The sequence below is a fragment of the Bombus fervidus genome, chromosome 19 (assembly GCF_041682495.2).
Source record: "Bombus fervidus isolate BK054 chromosome 19, iyBomFerv1, whole genome shotgun sequence".
Classification (NCBI taxonomy): domain Eukaryota; kingdom Metazoa; phylum Arthropoda; class Insecta; order Hymenoptera; family Apidae; genus Bombus; species Bombus fervidus.
The window spans coordinates 3,213,798-3,225,770 of NC_091535.2; the positions used below are offsets into that span (position 1 = coordinate 3,213,798).

General features: G+C 26.7%; 3 protein-coding genes across 5 annotated transcripts; 2 read left to right on the forward strand and 1 right to left on the reverse strand.

The window, feature by feature from the left end:
* Nucleotides 1-62: 62 nt before the first annotated feature.
* Pkd (serine/threonine-protein kinase D3) lies at nt 63-7,231 on the forward strand. Of its 2 annotated transcripts, XM_072021480.1 has the most exons (14): nt 63-202; nt 300-593; nt 1,041-1,319; nt 1,411-1,542; nt 1,613-1,818; nt 1,905-2,184; nt 2,254-2,411; nt 2,532-2,593; nt 2,671-2,800; nt 2,886-3,018; nt 3,105-3,284; nt 3,398-4,144; nt 4,217-4,302; nt 4,382-7,231. In XM_072021480.1, exons 3-14 carry the CDS (start codon nt 1,055-1,057, stop codon nt 4,493-4,495), a joined length of 2,493 nt encoding a protein of 830 aa, XP_071877581.1. In that variant the 5' UTR covers nt 63-202; nt 300-593; nt 1,041-1,054; the 3' UTR covers nt 4,496-7,231. The 2 variants fall into 2 exon arrangements, with proteins under 2 accessions (XP_071877581.1, XP_071877582.1); XM_072021481.1 differs by having other exon boundaries at nt 93-593; nt 2,677-2,800.
* A 145-nt stretch (nt 7,232-7,376) lies between these two features.
* LOC139996949 (uncharacterized) lies at nt 7,377-10,031 on the forward strand. Its single transcript, XM_072021529.1, has 5 exons — nt 7,377-7,690; nt 7,767-8,022; nt 8,112-8,295; nt 8,421-8,587; nt 8,656-10,031. Exons 1-5 carry the CDS (start codon nt 7,587-7,589, stop codon nt 8,797-8,799), a joined length of 855 nt encoding a protein of 284 aa, XP_071877630.1. The 5' UTR covers nt 7,377-7,586; the 3' UTR covers nt 8,800-10,031.
* Nucleotides 8,137-11,864, reverse strand: Dhap-at (dihydroxyacetone phosphate acyltransferase). Of its 2 annotated transcripts, XM_072021493.1 has the most exons (8): nt 11,597-11,864; nt 11,139-11,446; nt 10,654-11,064; nt 10,059-10,566; nt 9,685-9,983; nt 9,355-9,608; nt 8,906-9,264; nt 8,137-8,569 (listed from the first exon to the last, which is right to left on the reverse strand). In XM_072021493.1, exons 2-7 carry the CDS (start codon nt 11,437-11,439, stop codon nt 8,935-8,937), a joined length of 2,103 nt encoding a protein of 700 aa, XP_071877594.1. In that variant the 5' UTR covers nt 11,440-11,446; nt 11,597-11,864; the 3' UTR covers nt 8,137-8,569; nt 8,906-8,934. The 2 variants fall into 2 exon arrangements, with proteins under 2 accessions (XP_071877594.1, XP_071877595.1); XM_072021494.1 differs by lacking the exon at nt 11,597-11,864 and having other exon boundaries at nt 11,139-11,581.
* Nucleotides 11,865-11,973: the final 109 nt, after the last annotated feature.

Consider the following 11,973-nt stretch of genomic DNA (forward strand, 5'->3'; position numbering starts at 1 on the left):
ATAAAGAAAATTAACGAAAGTAAATTGTATTTTTTCCTTAAAAATGTGTCAGATATTTAATTTTCTCTTTTTTCTTTGTCATTTTACTCTAACTTCTTCTAAACAGCTATCTTCCTTCGTCTTTGATCTGATTAATAGCAACAGAATGTTGATCCTGTTCTTAATAATCTTTGGTAACAACTATATGGCACTAGATTTTTACGCATGTATGATGCGTGAATATGTATATAAAAGAATAGATTCATTGATTCGTTCAAAATTTCTCTACAATATTACCGTAGTTTTTAATCAATTTTTAGCAATATTCTCGATATTCTGATAGTCTTTAAGTTGCTTATTAACTTGAATTTACGTAAGTACCCGATCCGACGTACAACAATATATAACTGGTAGAAGCATACGCGAAGGTGGGTCGGTCACCTGGAGATAACTGTAAAATGTCATCAACGAATGTGTGTCAGGCATGGATTTGATGCTGTTTGGTGACACTCATGGGATCTGTTGTCACAATAATTATGTTTCATCGATGTTAATTTGATCGGGGAATAAATAGCTACCTTGGTACAGAATCTTCCGTTGATTAATTTAAACGTGTACGTAAGATAATTCTTGTTTAAATAAAACATTTATATACTTCATTATTCAGAGTAGATATTTCACCTTTTTTTCATATGTTGTAAATTCATATGGTCGGAACATATTTTAAATTTAAAAACTACCTGTTAAAAATAATTCAATGATATTAAATATTAATTAATGATTTCCTAAATGCCTTAATTCAATATGTGTTATTTGATGTTTGTTATATGATAATTTTTTAATCGTTTAAAATAAAAGAAAGATATATTTTACACATATACCTGATTTTTAATAGATATCATGAAAATATTTACAAATATTATACAAAAATATGAAGATTGATATTAAGTATTGATTTGTATATTCTTATTTTAATTTATAATAGTTTATATGCATTACATATTATATGATCCAAATGCATTCAGATATTGAAGATTAAGCAATTTACCTTTTTCTTACAGATAAAACAGTTAATATGGAGGGACCAGAAGTAACATTTTTATTCCAGTTTGGTTTAATTCGTGATACTGTTACAGTTGAAAGCAGCACGTTGACTCTCAAGACACTTAAAGAATTTGCTTGTGACTTTATAAATACAAAGTGTCCAGAACATGGGTTAAATCATTTATTTGAGCGATTGCTTTTATTTAAACATGATTATAATTCCACTAATATCTTACAACTTATTACAAATGCCACTGAAGTTGTAGATGAAACATTAGTGGAAATTGTTCTGACTGGTAAATTTTGAATCTCTTATCATGTATATAATGACAAATAAAATATAGAAATAGAAGAATTAAACAAAAATAATCATTTAATCTTTTCTAGCACAAGTGCCAAATGAAGAAATTCCCATTCGTCCCCATGCTTTAACTGTTCATTCATATAAAGTTCCAACATTTTGTGATTTTTGCGGAGAAATGTTATTTGGCCTTGTTCGACAAGGATTAAAATGTGAAGGTAAATGTCATATTTTGTTATTATTATTTTATTTATCTGAAATAATGCAATTAATTAGTATATTTTGTAGGTTGTGGAATGAATTATCATAAAAGATGTGTTATAAAAGTACCTAATAATTGCTCACATGATGCCAGTCAAAGACGGCGTAGTTCTGCAATGTTAAATGTACCAAGGTCTCCAAGTCAAGGATCTACTAGTAGTTTGACCAGCATTAGTGATGATAATCATAGTACAAATAATACACCGAATGCAAGTCAAAATAATAGTACTTTGGTAAGATTCTATTGATAATGCAATTTATAGTTTATATAATCAATTTATTGTTTATATTATTGTTTTTTATTGTATTATAAATTTAGACAATACCGAGTATAATGGCACCAAAACAGTCTCGCTCTCCTTCATTGGGAGGAAGACCAGTATGGGTTGAACGAGAACTTGCAACACGTATAAAAATTCCACATACATTTGTGGTACATACTTATACCAGACCAACTGTATGTGGATATTGTAAAAAATTATTACGAGGTTTATTTAAACAAGGCCTACAGTGCAAAGATTGTCAATATAATGCACACAAGAAATGTATAGAAAAAATACCTAAAGACTGTACTGGAGAAAATCCACGTGACAATACAGGTTTCCTTTATTCGTATTTTATTGCTTAATTTTTTCATGAACATTATTTCAATAAAAATGTTTATTTAGGTAACGAATATCCCGATAGTGGTGTCGGTAGTGAGCCGGAGGGAAAATGTGACGGTAGAAACGAAGAAGGCGATGGTGATAGCGATGCTGAATCTCCTTCACCTCCTCAACATTCGTCTTTTGTAGTAGATGAAACAAAAGGATCTGACGAATACACTGTAAACATGCTTTTATAATAGAGAATATGTAACAGAAATATTTTTTTAAATGTCGTAGCTAATATTATTATTTCGTAAAATATTCAATAATAAATATATTTATTTAGATTATTTTTATAGGACCAAGTTCCAAGCAATGATGACATTATTTACGATGAATTTCAAAAATCTAGACCATCAAGGTAAAGTATATTTTTTGTTCAGTTACTATCTATGTATATATATATGCAAACTTATGTTTTATTATGTAACTTACTAGTTGCAGTTCTACACCAAGCAATAATATTCCTTTAATGCGCATAGTGCAGAGTGTTAAACATACAAAACGACGTGGTTCGAAAGTTTTAAAAGAGGGCTGGATGGTACACTTTACAAATCGTGATCCATTGGTAAATAATTAGTATATACAAATATTCTTATATCTATATACATGTAAGAAAGAATTGTTAAAATTATATTTGGAAATATTCACAGCGGAAGAAACATTATTGGCGTCTTGATACAAAAGCTATAACGTTATTTCAAAATGAAAATAGCTCCAAATATTATAAAGAAATTCCGTTAGTTGAAATATTGTCTATTGAAACTGCTGAGACATCCCGTTCACGTATGTATTTAATACTATATCAACTTTGTTCTATTAAAATTGTATTTATCATATTAGTGATATAAAGAACATGAATTGTATTTTAGACACAATGCATTGCTTTGAGTTAAAAACTGCCAATATTGATTATTATGTTGGAGAAGATCCTTCATATGGAGATAACTGTAGCCAAGTTCCTCCACCAGAAAGTGGTATTGGAGCACATATAGCTAGGTCATGGGAAACTGGTATTAGACAAGCACTGATGCCTGTAACTATATCAGCCAGTACGTAATTTTTCCTTTTATTATATTTTATATTAAAAAATACTTCTTTTATTTAATAGATATACTTTCAATGTTTAAAAAAAGTATATCTATGTAAGATATTCTGATTTTAGGTCAAGAAGAATCTACAGAACCTGAAGAAAATATCACTGATATGTCTCAATTATATGAGATTTTTCCAGATGAAGTTCTAGGTTCTGGACAATTTGGTACAGTGTATGGAGGTGTTCATCGTAAAAGTGGTCGAGCAGTTGCCATCAAAGTTATTGATAAATTACGTTTTCCTACAAAGCAAGAAGCACAACTTAAAAATGAGGTTGCTATTTTGCAGAATCTTTCGCATAGCGGAGTTGTCAATCTAGAACGGATGTTCGAAACTCCTGAGCGAATATTTGTAGTGATGGAAAAATTAAAAGGCGATATGCTAGAAATGATACTAAGTTCAGAACGTGGCCGTCTTAGCGAAAGAGTAACTAAATTCCTAATTACACAGATATTAATAGCATTAAAACATCTACATAGCAAGAATATAGTACATTGTGATTTAAAACCTGAAAACGTATTGTTAAGCAGCGATAGCGAATTTACACAAGTAAAACTATGTGACTTTGGTTTTGCAAGAATCATAGGAGAAAAAAGTTTCAGAAGAAGTGTTGTTGGTACCCCAGCATATCTAGCACCAGAAGTTTTAAGAAACAAAGGTTATAATCGTTCTTTAGATATGTGGAGTGTTGGTGTAATTATTTACGTGTCTTTAAGTGGCACATTTCCATTCAATGAAGAAGAAGATATTAATGAACAAATTCAAAATGCTGCTTTCATGTATCCACCTATTCCTTGGCAGGAAATTTCATCTGATGGTATGCAAATCAGTGAAATAAAATAATAGTCATCTAACAATAAAAATTAATAAAACTTATCGTCTTTTTTAGCAATTGATTTAATTAATAATTTGTTACAAGTAAAACAAAGAAAACGTTATACTGTAGATAAGAGTTTACAACACGTATGGCTCCAGGTAAGCATTTTTCTAATATTAGATACTTGTTTTTAATGTTATAAAATACAAGCTTATTATAAATTATATTTTTCTTAAGGATTATCAAACATGGTGTGATTTACGAGAATTAGAAACAAAAGTAGGATATCGCTATTTAACTCACGAAAGTGATGATGCCCGGTGGTCAGCATACAGTAATCAGCGTACATGACAGAACTCTCTGCCTACGTTAAACATCGAAACATTGCCAAATAACTTGTCTATACACAAAGGCTGGGCTCGTAGTGCTCGAGCTACGTTACGACGTTTCATTCGTGCCTGACTTGGATACATTCATGAAAGGGAGTACAACTATATTTCTTTTTAAATATCAGTAAACTGATATTAAATATAACTTTATTATATATCTTCCAAAACATTTTACATAAAAGCTAAGGATAATTATATAGAAAATGACTTAGACTGCATCGTGTAAGATAAAACATTCAAACATAGAGAAAACAACAGCAATGTTTTTATGAGAATTCTAGAGGAATTTTAATAATAAATTTGAACATGTTTCAATATTGTAAAGTACTGGATATGAAAATTTTCCATAGCTAGTAAAATATAAAAGATTCTCTAAAAAATAATATATATAATGTTATCATAATATCTTAAACAATTATTTATCTTATGATAAGGTAAATAATTGTCTCATACAGTTTTATTAATGTAACACACTGAATACATAATACCATTTTACAAGTAATATATAAGTGCTAACTTCATAATATAAATATATTTTCCAGCTTAAAATAGAATGTTTTATAACTGCACAAAGGATGCTTAAAATAGAGTAATTAGATATGAAATAATACATAGCAGTATATATAAGTTATAGAACACATGTATATTTCATATACATAAATCTTTTGACATTCTTTGAAGTATGATGGAGAGGAAGAAGAGAAAAAAAGAAAGATAAATAGATAGATAGATAGATAGATAAATAGAGAGAGAGAGAGAGAGAGAATGAGTTAAGAATATTATTATATTACTTCTTAAGAACTCATAGAATTTTTTATGGATTAAATTAATATAAACGCGACATTGTGCTACATATAATAAATTTACTAATTCGTATTGTTGCTTCAAAGCATCTAAATTTAAACATTAGAAGCTTTAATATTTATAATTCGTATCAAACCTTTTGAGAACTAACATAAAAAAACTAAAAATGATCAAGACATGCATAAAGTGATAAAAAGTAAGATTATTGCAAATGTAGTCTCCATTTTTGGTCTTACACGTCGTATTAAAATTTGTATAGATCTTCTTCTCTATTAATCATAAAGACAAGAAAAAATTTACAATTAAATAAGTACATTCCAAATAATTTGAAATTTATGATACATATTCTGAAACATTTTCTATATAATATTATAATAATAATTATTATTGTGATAAATTTCATACTAGAAAGTAGTGAACAAAATTTTTTAGAACCAATCGATAATTAACATATACATAATAGAGAAAATTGTAAATTCCAAGTTTTTAATATATTTATTATTTTATTTTATTAGTATACAAAGTTGTTTTATATTGTTCATTGTTTCATTGAAAGTATAGTACATTCCAAATAGAAAGAGATCTAAATTATATACATACATTGTTTTCGTTTTCAAGTACTGTGTTCATTCCGTTTTTATTTCATACATGATCAACATAAAAAATGTGCAATTTTTAAAAAGTAATCAATTCAAATAGATATAGATTTATTATAAATTTTAAATATTCATTTTGTAGTGGTATATTATTCATTACATTACTAATACAACAACTTTCTTTTTTATTATTCTTTATCATAATATTTCTGCAATTTTCCTAATTATTAATAACAATATAGTAATAAAAAAAGCATGATGAAGAATTAGATAAGAAATCATCAAAAGAAATCATGAAAGAAATAATTTTCTTTAACTCTAGAAATCAAATGTGAAGAAATGTAATCTCTTATTTCTTAGTCAAATATTTTGTGAAGACTGAGTTGCTTTTGGATAAAAATATTTGAAATTTGTCTAAAAATGTTGTCTTTACTCGATATTGCAGTAATATCTTAAATGAAATGTTATTATATATAAAATATTATATTTAAGCGAACCATTTTTTACAGTACTTTTATATTACATTTTATTATGATATAATATATAAATATTACTTTAATCATATGTTAGTTAATTAACAGAATCTCATATGTATAATTTATTTGCAACATACTTAATTATTTTATATTTCAAGTTATATTTTTCTATATTAATATAACATTAAATGCATTATTGTACATGATATATGGCCTATATTTCTGAAAATTTATTTAAAAATCACTTTAATTACACAATGAGTCGAATATGTTTATTGCTATGTCCATCTTTTTATTATAAAACATTTATTATAATTTTACTAAAATACTACACTGAAGTAGTCAATATTGAAATAATGAATCTAAATCTAGATATAAATACAGCAGTTATTATAATCTTAATTAGATACAAAGATTTGTGCAATATCAATAGATGTTGCTATAAATAAAACAATCTGTATATGATTTGTTAGATTGGTAATTGTTTCATACATAATATCATGTATTTATAATACGTTTCTAAATTAATTGTTTGTACATATTAAATCTATTTGAAATTTTTTATTACTTAAAGGATAAGTTTTATAGAAACATTAAATTTTATAATAACTAACAACTTGTATTTTGTTCAAGCTAAGTTTATAATATTATTTACAATTACATAATTAACAAACAAAAGTACTTAAAAGACAGCAACATTATAATAAATAGATTTTAAGAAAAATTAACAAATTTCCATAAAAAAGTATAAAATGTTAAGTCATTATTGTACTTACCATGATAATGAGAATAAATAAATTATTAATGGTAACAGATTTTTAATGTTTTGTATATATTTTCTTTAAACAATTTTTTCAAACAAAAACTTTATATACGAGAATTTGTAAGAATACTTTAAAAAATTGGTGTCATTACGTCGTAAATCTAATCTTTGTCCTCGTTAAATCTAACAGAACTCCTAGCTGAAATAATAACATCCTGATTCCTGTCACACCATGTATGCAAGTATATCTTCAGTTAGTTCTTGTATCACTTGAAGAAACAACATAATATCTATTTATTCATTTTATTTAGTGAATATGAATATGTGCAATAAATTAATTATTATTGTGTGATATTGTTAAACATATATATGTATAAATATAATTGTAAAAATTGCATACTTTAATCAATTACAATGTTCGTAACTAGCATATTAATACTGAAAATATTATTATTGAACAGTAGTTTGGCAGAATGGATAGATATGCCTCAATTTTCTAATGAAAAAAAGATATATAGGTATGTGTAACATCATATTAAATAGCATAGTCAATGTTAATATTTTATCAGATTTTTTTACATTTCTTATTCATAGAATACCTACAATAAAACAAGATCATTTTTATAAATTTGCTCAGAAAAATATGGAAAATCAGTTCCTTTATACATATCAAGATATTACTTATAAGGATGCAAAAACAAAACAAACAGCAGTTAATGAAAGTGGAAAATACAATTTTCATAATATTGAAAATAATATCAAAAAAGAATCAACTGTTTTTGATCAAGAAAATGTGTTTGTATCTAATCCAAAAAAATACAATGATACAGCAATTCCTTCAATGACCAAGGTAATTACACTATTACATTTGAAGCTTTTTTTATGATGTTTAATTTTGAAAAACAATTAGTAATCGAAAGTTTTATTTTTACGATATAGGAATGGGAAAGAAATACACAGTACCTAAATGAATCTTTTACTTTTAATGATGCAGGACTATTGAACTACCTTCCAGTAGATATACTTAGAAGTGTTCATTATACTTTAAAATCTCAACCAACATCAATTGATGGAAAAATTCAATTTTTAAGAACATTTGAAAATACATTAATGATTGAAATAGGTAACAATAAATAAAGATAACAATGACACAATAACAGAGATTAAAAAATTAATTGATGTATATGACATGTCAACAAGTAATTTTTAAAGTATTTTCCAAAAAAGTATTTTTAATAATGTTTTCAGAATCCCAACTTGCAGGAAGTATGACGGTTGCTCGCAAAAGAAGGGGTACCGAACATTATGATCACAGTTATGATCATGAGCATGCAGCTGGATTTCCCTCCATAGAAGGTGCACTTATGGCTATTTCATTTCTCACGTTTGCTGTGTATCTGGTTAGATTAGTCATGGTAATTAGTTATCTGTAATATCTATATGTTATATATAACTAATGATTCATATAATAATTTTTTTTCAGCTTTTATTCAGAAATATGAATAATTCTGCATCAACTACTACAGCTACCTTACTTCTTGGCAGAAGAAAAAAATCGATAGACAAATTTGACGATGATGCGACAATTATTCTTAAAAATCTATATAACTTTTCTTCTAAATTTTAATATAAAAAGAAAGCTACATACTAATTAAACAAATATCTTTAGCATTAACTATATTAAAATCTTCATAATCAAATCTCTATGTCACGTAAGCTGCTTTAATACATACCTTCTCAATTTTGTTCTGTATACTCTATTTTATAATTTAGCAGAAACAGGTGGTGGTAATATAGGCAGTAATACTGCATTAAGGTATGAACCTAATGGTCGTTTTAATGAAAGATTTTCCAACTGTGCAAGAATTTGTCTTAGTTTGACTTTATCTACTTGGTATGCATTTCGTTTCTCATGAGGTACTAAAATATCTTGTGTAATGAGATTAGATATTGTAGTATTAACTAAGTCGATTGATAAAGAATAGGGATGTTGTCCCCATTGCCGCTCTTCAAGAAATGCTTTTTCTATTTCTTTCTGCGCTTCAGTCAAAACTGCTTGTGTCGTAATACAACTTGATTTTGATTCATCCCACTGTAAATGAAAACAGATTTTCTTCGTATATATGTTAAAAAGATAACAAATGTAAAATACCACACAAATTATTAAATTATTAAATTTTACCTCAAATAGGACAAGACATGTAACATATATTGTATCTATAAATGGTAGTACTACATTATAAAGAAGAGAGCATACTTTGGTATCTTCTCTTTGTATATATGTATTGTTCTGAATACTTATATAATTTTGTTTCAATAGCGAATTCAATGTTTCCTCCCATTCAGATTTTATTACAGATTCATCTTCTATTAAAGGCATTGCAAATTCCGTAGTCAGTAGCCTTCTTAATAATACATATTGTTTAAATGCATTTCCTACAAATAATGCAATAACATACCAATTTTGTTTGGTTTTTATATGTAACATGCTATATGGATAAAATAATATTACCAAGTTCGCTTCCTTCTATTCCCATTGCAACAGTAACAATAGCTGGTTTTATCAGAAAAGATAAAGCTGGATTTAGATAAATTGAAATATTAATGACAGGCACAGCTATTCTCATAGTTCTTTCTAATAAGGTATGACCTTTAACACAAATATTGCTTCCCAGTTTTGTTGTTCTGTGTCTCTCTTTGAGTCTCAAAATTTGTGATGCATCAAATACAAGTAATTCTTCATGGCATTTTAAACTATTTAATATTTCTTGCTCCACATTGTTTACATTTTGATTATTTGTATCAAATGATCTGTACGAACTTTTTTCTATAATACTAATATCTACATACTATATTGAAGTCCTATCAGTATTTTTTGAAACTTACCTTCCTATATATATTGTGGCATTGAATACTTGTAAAAGCTTTTTACACCATAGATAATCACTAATTAAGTAATTTAATGTATATGGATTATCTGGATGTATTTGACTTCTTTCATTAAATAATAAAGTAATTAAATTAAAAGGCATGAGTATCGTATTTTTTTTATGTGAATCTATTATACAATAGGCTAAGTTTTTAACAACAGATATTGGTAATTTTGCATAAGGTGATAATACTTTTGCTTTGCGGTGTTCCATAGTTAAAAATTGGCATGCAGAAATAGGTTCACCAACATTAAAAACAACAGATCCATAAGCATATGATTTTTGTAAAATAAATAGAGATTGAAGTAAACCAGCAGTAGATTCTTTTGGTTTTGGCACTCCCAAAAGCTCATATGCAAATAACAATTCTTCTAGTGGTCGTTCATAGTTAATACTAATAGGTATAAAATATATATCAGGTACACTTCCTTCTAATAAACTCTCCAAAATAGTTGACAAAAGACCTTGAAATGAAACCATCTTTATATTATGTTTTCATTAAATATTAATTATATCAAAAAGTCATATTAGAATTATTGATTTTAACACACCGAACTTAGGTACAATGCTTTTTAAACTTCTACTTCGAGTGCCTTCAATGAAAAATTCAATTGCTCTGTCACTATGCTTTACTAGAGACATTACATATGCATTAAATATTCTTTTATATAATAAATCATTAGAAAAACTGCGCCGCATATAAAAAGCTCCCGATTTTCTTAATAATTCTCCTATTATGTACATGTGATAAAAATCCATTCCACTTGCAATGTTTGGAAGGGCCATATCGTAGGAGAATAAAATATATGATAATAATATAAAATCTAAGTAACTTCTATGAGAAGGTGCATAAACATATTGTACTTGAGAAATTTGCATTTCCTTTTTCATCTTGTATATTGATTTCTCATTAATATAAATGCTCATAAAAATTCTTTTAAGAACTTTTGTAATAATTAAACCTAAAATTGAAGCATTACTTATAATTCCAGAAAATGAAGATATTATAATTTAAAATAAAAGACTTTAATTTTACCCATGAAACGAACACTGGGCAAATGTGCTTTATTAGCCATTTCATTTATTATTTTATAAGCTTCTTTGATAACTTTTTTGATATCTGTTTGGAGTATTTCAGCCAAAGAAATAATTGCTAGCTTAACTTTTTCATCATTTAAAACTGCCTGTATCATTTCATTTCTGGAGTATTTAGATTCTAATGGAAGTTTGTGTGGTGCTAATGGATCCATTGACCGAGAAATCCACAAAATATCATAATCTTTTCGTCTTGCAAGCAATAAATCCACAAATTCTGGATATTGTTCCATTTTGAACATGAAATATCTGCAACAAATCTATTCTTTTTTAAATTCGTTTACCACGTTAGGAATATTTTATTAGGAGGATGAACAGTATTTAATTCAATAATGAACAGTCAATATGTATCGATTCTCAATTTAAGTATTTAATTATTTAAATTTTATTCGTACGTACATGCACTATGTACTATCGATCGTATTGTGATTTGTTCGATTAATTATACCTCTTCTTCAAACATCCTACTTCCTTCTCTTAAACTTTCATGATAAAATTCTGCATTTTCTAATATTTTTATTTACAATTATGATGTACTAAAAGCTATTATTCGAAATACAAGTTTAATTGTTATTTGTATTATTTCACCGGTCGTAACTGAACTAATAACTTTATTTTATGTACTTTTTAAAAAGTTCTAATCATTATTCTTTATTACTAAAAAAATAACGTATTTATCTTCTTTTTTAATAAATAAAATAATTCAAAATCAACATGACAAAAATGATTAAAATTTTTATATTTCTCATATTATTATTTTAGGTATTTTATACGTT